The following is a 7,776-nucleotide window of genomic DNA, read 5'->3' as shown; positions in this document are numbered from 1 at the left end:
TCTAACCATTTGAAAAAAACTGAGTTGGTAAAACTATAACCAGACAATCCCTATCCCTTCCCAAATGGACAAAAACATGTTTCATTTTTATGTTGGCATTGAAGGTACTAACGGTCTTTCTGTTAAGGTACTTTTTTTTCCCACTTTAATTTCCAACCAACCAACAACCAGTAGTAAGTGAGTGCTTCTAACTGCTACTACATGCCATGGCCATTCAAGCAATTCAAGCCTCTTCTTCTTTACATTCCTACCTTTTCTCTTCTTCCACAACTGTATCTCCATCAATCCTTGCCACAAGGTTCCAATCATTGGGTCCATGCCCTTCAAGAAAGTCTCTCAAGCTGAACTGCAATTCAAATGGCAACAATGACGAAAAAGTATGTTCCTCTCCTCTCATTTTAACATGACCATATCTTAGTAATTCATTTATGTCACAAATTTTAATGACAAAGTAAGAAGGAGGAAATAATCATTTTAAGTGATAGTTGTTGTTTTAACTTAACCAGTAATCTCGAGTTCGAATTCTTGTTTAAAAATTTGGTAAAGAGAACTTTGCTGTCTTTGTGGTCTTCTTCGGCCCAATTGGATTAGTCGAGTAATTAATGAATTTTCGAAAAAAAACTATAAACCTAGATTCTTTTCTTACCTGATTATGTAACAATGAGATCCATTTTCCCTTTTTTTTTTTTTGTTAAATGGGTTTTCTCAGCTTTGTGTCTTGAAGTTTTGTTGCCAACCATTGGTTAGTTCTAGTGCAGGATTATCTTCTGGATGCTCCAGTTTCTGTTGGAGATGGGTTCTCATTCAGTGGAGGTACTTTTTCAAAAAATGGACGGATCACGGATGTGTTGGAAACAAGCTCACATACATGTGTTTTTTCTGTGATTCTGAGAAATTTATTGGACTATTCTTGTGGTGTTTTCTGACAGGAAAATATTCAGACGGGCCCAGTCCAAGTGATGAATGGTTTAAGCAAGGGAAAATGGTAATTAATGATTATTTTTCATCCATTTCTCAATTTTTTTCTTTTCATTTTTCTTTATGTATAGTTGCTGTTAAAAGGGTTTTTACGAGTAATATAATATCCATTTCTTTCTGCTAAGCCTTTTATATTAGAGTAAACTGCTACTTTCGCCCCTCAAAGATAGAGGCTTTGTCACCTTAGCCTTCGAAAATTTTTTGTCATCAATTTAATCCTTCAATTATTTATAGTGTCATCAAATTGGTCATTCTTTGTTGGACAGAGAGAAGTGAGTGTTATGGAACCTAATTTAGGGGTTAATTCGATGACATTTTGCATTCTTGTGGGACTAAATTGATGACACTTTGCATTAAAAACCACTCTCCAATTAAACTCGACTAGTGAATGTGGAGTGAGGACAATCTTTGTACGCAGTCTTACCTTGCAAAAATAATTGCGAAGAGACTGTTCCCGGATTCAAACCCATGACCTTTCAGTCACAAAAGAACAGTTTTACCCTTGCAAAAATAATTGATGACACTTTGAGAGAATAAATTTATGTCAAAAATCTTTGGAAGATGACTTTTTGCATTATTAAGGGACTGGATTGACACAAATCTTTGGAGAAACTAAGTGACAATGCTTGTACCTTTGAATGATGATAATAAAAAGTATTGAAGTATACTGTTGATCACTTAAGAAAATACATTTTGTTAAAACATTACCAGATTGATTGTGAAGTTACAATTGATAGAATGGAACGAGGGAGCAGAAAACCCTTTGCAAAGGGTACATCTACTAATGGGCCAAATGACAAATCACAATAAGTGGGCCGACACCACATCTCAACCCAAAACCTTAAGGCTCTAGGTTTATGGGTCTTTTGCACTTATATGGTCATCACTTGGTCTATGTCTAGTCTATGTGGTACTTTTTTACAACTCATACTTGATTATTTCCAACATCCTTTCTCAAGTATGAGGCCCAATTTCATTCTTACTCTAAGGGAAACTTCTGCGGAAGTCTTTTTTTTTTTTTCTCTTTTAAATATTAGGGTCACACTAGCCCTCTGCAGAGGTCTTCCCGATGGAGCCCAAAACCCTTTGCAAATGGTACATCCACCAATGGGCCAAATGACAAATCACAATAAGTGGGCCAACACCACATCTTAACCCAAAACCTTAAGGCTCTAGGTTTATGGGTCTTTTGCACTTATATGGTCATCACTTGGTCTATGTCTAGTCTATGTGGTACTTCTTTACAACTCATAGTTGATTATTTCCAACAACAATAACACGGTATGGAGAAAGTAATTCCTTTCATTATTTCAACTTCATTTCCTTCTGGTTGCAATGTTGTAACTTTCAAGCCATATATATGTTTTATCTATCATTTTTCTGATATTATCAGATTAGAGCTTATTCAATTCCTGGCACTGGTGAAAAGGCAAAAGATCCAATTTTTGGGCTCCCTATGGGTGCTAGTTCTCAAGCTACAGGTGATCGTTTCAGGTAAACTAGATTTATCTTTAACATGTCCAATAATTTTCTATCTTCATTTTGAAGAACACAGGAGAATTTAAGAATTAAAAGTAGGAAAATTGGCTGCTGATATCTCAGTTGGAATTAAACTTTACATGAATATGCAAAAATACTTAAATAAATAATGCTAAAAGACATATTTGAATTTGTAGGACTTTTTTTTTTTGGTAATCTGAATTTGTAGGACTTAATTGCAAGTAGAAATGAGAGATGATATTATTTTCTGGGTTACTAATTGAATCATATTTTGTCAATATGATTTTATACGATAGATGGTTTTGTGTTGAAAGCGGAAGTGCTGATAATCCTTCAGTGATATTAATCCATGGTTTCCCTTCACAGGTGAGTTTTATTTGTCCATAATGTATGGGAGGACCTTTAGAATCGTGTTGTTGTATGAAATTTTAATGGGTGCTTTTATAATTTTAAAATCATAATGATATGGGTGTGATTAGTTAACCTTTGTTTTCTTAGGTAATTTTAATCCATGGCAAGCTTGGATCCACAAACTGTTGGGTATGACTCATACTTCGCATTCTGATGAGGGCCCTAATTATCGGGGTCAGCAGAAAGGCAACTAGGGTTCCGCTCCCAGGTGAGCGGGCGGGGGTCCGGGGGGGCAGCGCCCCCAGACCCGTAGAGGCTAGGTACTGTTGTGGGCCTCTGTTTTATTGTAATTTTCTTAGCAGTTTAGGATTGGGCCCATGAATAGCTGCTGTTAGGGTTTTGTAATCCTATTTATATTTGTCTTGTACAGACAAATATAGTACAGACAAGCTGGACGTATCCTATATTGGGTGAACCAGGGTAAATCGCGCTGTGTCTAATCTCTCTACTCTTATCTCTTTTTCTGTTTTCTCGATTCTGTGTGATTGTCGATTTCCAACACAAACAACAATGATTTCATTTGAATTCTTATAGAAATCATAACATCTTAAACTTTTGGGATAGTTAGTTCATGACAGAGTTAAATACCTTTTAATTAAGTTTATAATTAGTCCTTAGCTCTTGTACTAAAGCACTTATAGTAAAATAAGATGGACTATCTGTAAACATGTCATGTGATTTCTTTCAAATACTCTTGATTTCAACGTGGTATCAGAGTGTTACCATCTTCCATAACCTGAGTCTCTTGTCTCCATTGTATTGAGTTTCCGTGGAATGCCATTTATATCTTTTCCTCTTCTTTTTCTTTGTTTTTAAGCCAGGAAAAGTTCTTTCCATAGTTGTTTACTTTCATGGTTGATTGATTATTCTTCACCCGCTAAAGGTGTTTTTGGATCTTTTCTTGGTGTTTTGATGCGTGACCAAGGTTCATTCTGAATGCTGTTTGTTTATGGCCTGCCATGGGTGCGCATTGCCTGTTTGGCATTGGACCGAGGTATTGTGCTCAAACCTGTGACTATGGACGGGATTGATGGCTTTCTTTTGAAGCTGGAGTGATATGACTTTGCTAGAACAGTATGCTACTATCTGGGATTTGATTGCTGAGCCCCTTTAAGTTCTCTATTGATTAAAAAGTCATTCTAATATCAGAGGTCTCGAGTTCAAACTTTCGGATTGAAGAAAATAGCCTCACCTTACAAGGGTCTGACAATGCTTGAACCAGACTAATTGGATTTCTGATGAACCGGTTAATAAACTAAAAAAAAGTAAAACAAATTATTGTTTTGTGTGCTATCCAGTATGCTCACTCATTTGAGTCTATTGTGGCTTAGTTGTTATTGATTTTGGGTAAAGCTTGGTTGTAGGTCGAACAGAAGTTGGAAGTAGGTCAAGATTAGGGAGAAAGGTCAAAGACCTCTGGGATATATTTGCCAAAGACAGCCAAAATGTATTGTTATTCAGTGAAAGTGCCAGTTGCCCAAGTTCTTTGTTTGAGATAGGCTCTGAGTTGTGTTTAGATCTTGGTGTTCTTTGTTTTCTGTTTGTGTGTTTATTGGTAACAAGCCGAGAGCTTAGTAAGCATCATCTTGAGGGTAAGTGTTGGAATAGTAATCTGATTCACCAGCATAGTAGTTTAGATTGATTAGCACATGTTAGAATATTAGTAGTTGTGACTGTAGTTAATAGCTGTTAATTAGCCCTGTAAATTATCCTCAATTAGCTCTTCTACTGAATGAACTCAGCATAAATTAGATGGACTGTGTGTACACATGGTACTTAATTTCTCACAACTGCTCTTTTTTAACAACAGTCAATTTGGGCACTTATTTTAAGTCCAATTAAAAAGGGGTAGAGGAAGACCTAAGAAAGCATTAGGAGAATCCATGAATAAAGACCTTGCTTTAATGGTTTTACAGAAAATTTTGTTTTTGAAAAAGTCCAAAGTCATTCTTAATCCATGTAGCCAACCCCACATAGTGGAATAAGGCTTGATCGATGTTGGTTGGGCATTCTTTTAATCAAAACAGCGAACTAAGCATTTATTTCTCCCCTTTTTGGGCCAAATTTATAGATGAACTGCAGAAATATGTTGTTATTATGAGATGCTTGTACCGTGTTAAGGAACTATTGAACCAAAAATCTTATTCTATACTTCCATATAGTTGGACATGTTAATGACTGTATTTTGAGTTGTTTTGTCCCAAACATATTAGTTACATTGAGAAACAATAATTTTTCTGGCAAATTGTTGCTGCTTCCAGGCATATTCTTATCGCAAAGTTCTTCCAATACTGTCCAAAGACTATCATGCCATAGCATTTGACTGGCTAGGTAAGATAACAATGTTTTATTAGATTTGTAATTAAAATTACTTTTATTTTATTTGTTGGAATTATTTGTTGTGACATTCTGAACTATGCTTCGTGCCATTGCATACTTTATGGCTTTTTGATTGATATAAACCAAATTAATGGACGTTAGAAGCATCATGAAAGGATTTCATAAAATGCCTTTAATCTTGTACACTGTGTCAAACTTTTATACCATATTATACCTGTAGAATTTTCTTTTCATCACAACTAATGCAATCTCATTCAGAATAACTATTGAGGGCGAAGTTCAGTTTAGTACTCTTTTTTCATTCAAGTGGGCTATATTATAATTTTCATGATGATTGGCCTTTCATTTTTCTCTAAAATAATAGAGCGGTGCTTCAATTTGTGTGTAATGACTGGTATCATTTACAAATTTTTGTTTAAAAAGTTATCCATGAGATGGCTTCATGATTCACTTATTTCTTTTTGAAAATTTATTACTTGCATTCCATTAATGTATTAATTCATCATTGTAGAAACAGAAAAGTTCACTCTACTTATTCTCCTCTTTCAGGATTTGGGTTTTCTGATAAGCCTCAACCCAGATATGGGTTTGACTACACACTGGATGGTAATTGCTTGAGTGGTTCTAGCAATCCTAAGTAGTAACTTATTGTTTATTGGGGATTCTTGTTTTGAAGAAAAAAATAACAAAGGTGGCAAAAAATGAGTTATTTTTCTTCTTCCCTTCAGAATATGTGTCATCATTGGAGTCACTTATTGATGAACTGGCTGTTACTAAAGTCTCACTTGTTGTCCAGGTAAATTTGCCTCAGTTGATAAGAAGCATGGATCTACTATCTAGAATTATCTTTTGTTTGTCAAATGATAAGAAGTTCTTTAATATTTTCTTTGTTCACAGGGATATTTTTCACCAGTTGTAGTTAAGTATGCCAGCAAGCACCAGGAAAAGCTCAACAACTTAATACTCCTTAATCCACCTGTACGTTTATTTTACTCATGAAATTCTAATTTTTCTTACAAAACTCATTCTACTATTGACATCACACATCAAATAAAAAGCTTCCTTGAGTGGAATATCACTTTGGTTTTTCTCATATTCCATAAACATTACCCCTTCTTTTCGACGTAAATCAAATTCTTCTTTTCTACCAAAAGAAAGGGAATTGATTTCCCGTATGTATTGTTCTGTTAATTGATCTACTTTTTAATTTTTTTTTGTCTGTTTTATTTTCATGTGAGCATGAATTTTAGGTAGTAGTTATCTTTTGATAGTGTTGCTGTACATAGTATAGAAGTTCGACATCGAGTGTACATAGTATAGAAGTCCCACATCGAGTGTGTCTCTTTGTATTCTTCAATTGGTTTGTTATATAATAGCACCAATGTTGTGTAGTTCAATATAACAAGGATTACAATGAATACCTCTTGTCTCTTGATAATTAACATGGTATCTAGAGCCTAACAAGAGGAATCCTAATCCGCGTTTTTTTTTCCGGTGGACCACTTTCTGCTGAGTAAAATATTTTTTTTCGGGAAACAGTCATATCTGTCAGTTTCCGGCTTCCATATATCGTCTACGGACCTGTCTGATCACTGCCGCCATTAGGCACCACTGTCCACCGCCGTTGACCGCCGTCTCCGGCGAGTTTTCCGGTGAAACCCATATCGATCCGATCGCCACGAGAAGGCGCTCCTTTCTGTCCAGGACCCATCCTCAGATCCTCCTACACGCGCGTCAAACATCGGCTGCAACTCGTTTTGTTGCAGCGGCGCGTGGCGGCGCGTCCTACTCCGGTTGACCGTCGTACCACCACGGTTCCCTTCGTCTTCTCCTTGCGCACTTGGATCTGTCCTCACTTTGTTGTTTCGACTTCGTTTTGGCTTCCTACGGTGTCTTTTCCCTTGCTGGTCACTATTCACAGACGTTTCTTTGCTTTTCGTTGCTGTTCATTTTTGTTTCAGGTAACCCATGGCTGATTTGTCACCCCACGATGCATCCAAGGGTTCTCAAAAGGCTGACCCGCCTGTTTTTTCTAATTATGTTAATGTTCCGCTGCACGTCGACAAGTTGGATGGCTCCAATTATGATTCTTGGGCTTCTGATCTCCGACTTTGGCTTGATGGACATGACTACACTGACCATCTCATTACTAAGGCTGAGTCCATCTCGATAGATGTACGCCCTCATTGGAAAAAGGTTGATGCTCAGTTATGTAGCATTATCAAGTCTACCATCCACTCGTCCTTGAAGCAGATTTTTCGTGCTCACGTCACTTGTGAGTCTGTTTGGCGTCAGGCCAAGTCACTTTATACCAATGACACTCAGCGACTCTATGGGGTTTGTCAAAATTTGATCACTACTATTGCTGCTCAACAACTTGATGTCTCTGTGTCTGCTTACTTGGGAAAAGTTCAGGGCCTCCTTCATGATTTCAATGAACTGTTGCCGCCTGCTGCAGATCCTGCTAAAGAACTTGAGCAACGCAGCACGTTCTTCATGCTCATGGCTCTTTATGGTTTGCCCCCGGCATATTCTGTCAACCGGGAT

At 36.8% G+C, this 7,776-nt stretch overlaps 1 protein-coding gene across 1 annotated transcript; it reads left to right on the top strand.

The window, feature by feature from the left end:
• The first annotated feature begins 135 nt into the window (after nt 1-135).
• LOC133303316 (uncharacterized) lies at nt 136-7,027 on the top strand. Its single transcript, XM_061503206.1, has 11 exons — nt 136-377; nt 759-813; nt 930-985; nt 2,372-2,472; nt 2,775-2,844; nt 3,815-3,883; nt 5,151-5,220; nt 5,779-5,835; nt 5,958-6,025; nt 6,127-6,207; nt 6,782-7,027. The coding sequence occupies exons 1-11, from the start codon at nt 207-209 to the stop codon at nt 7,025-7,027; spliced, it is 1,044 nt and encodes a 347-aa protein (XP_061359190.1). The 5' UTR covers nt 136-206.
• The last annotated feature ends 749 nt before the right edge of the window (nt 7,028-7,776 follow it).

This window comes from Gastrolobium bilobum, unplaced genomic scaffold, assembly GCF_033153095.1.
Source record: "Gastrolobium bilobum isolate Gb01-03AN ecotype WA unplaced genomic scaffold, APGP_CSIRO_Gbil_v1 utg3921, whole genome shotgun sequence".
Lineage (NCBI taxonomy): Eukaryota > Viridiplantae > Streptophyta > Magnoliopsida > Fabales > Fabaceae > Gastrolobium > Gastrolobium bilobum.
Note: the sequence above shows the minus strand (reverse complement) of the source record. Positions and strands in the feature narration are given on the sequence as shown.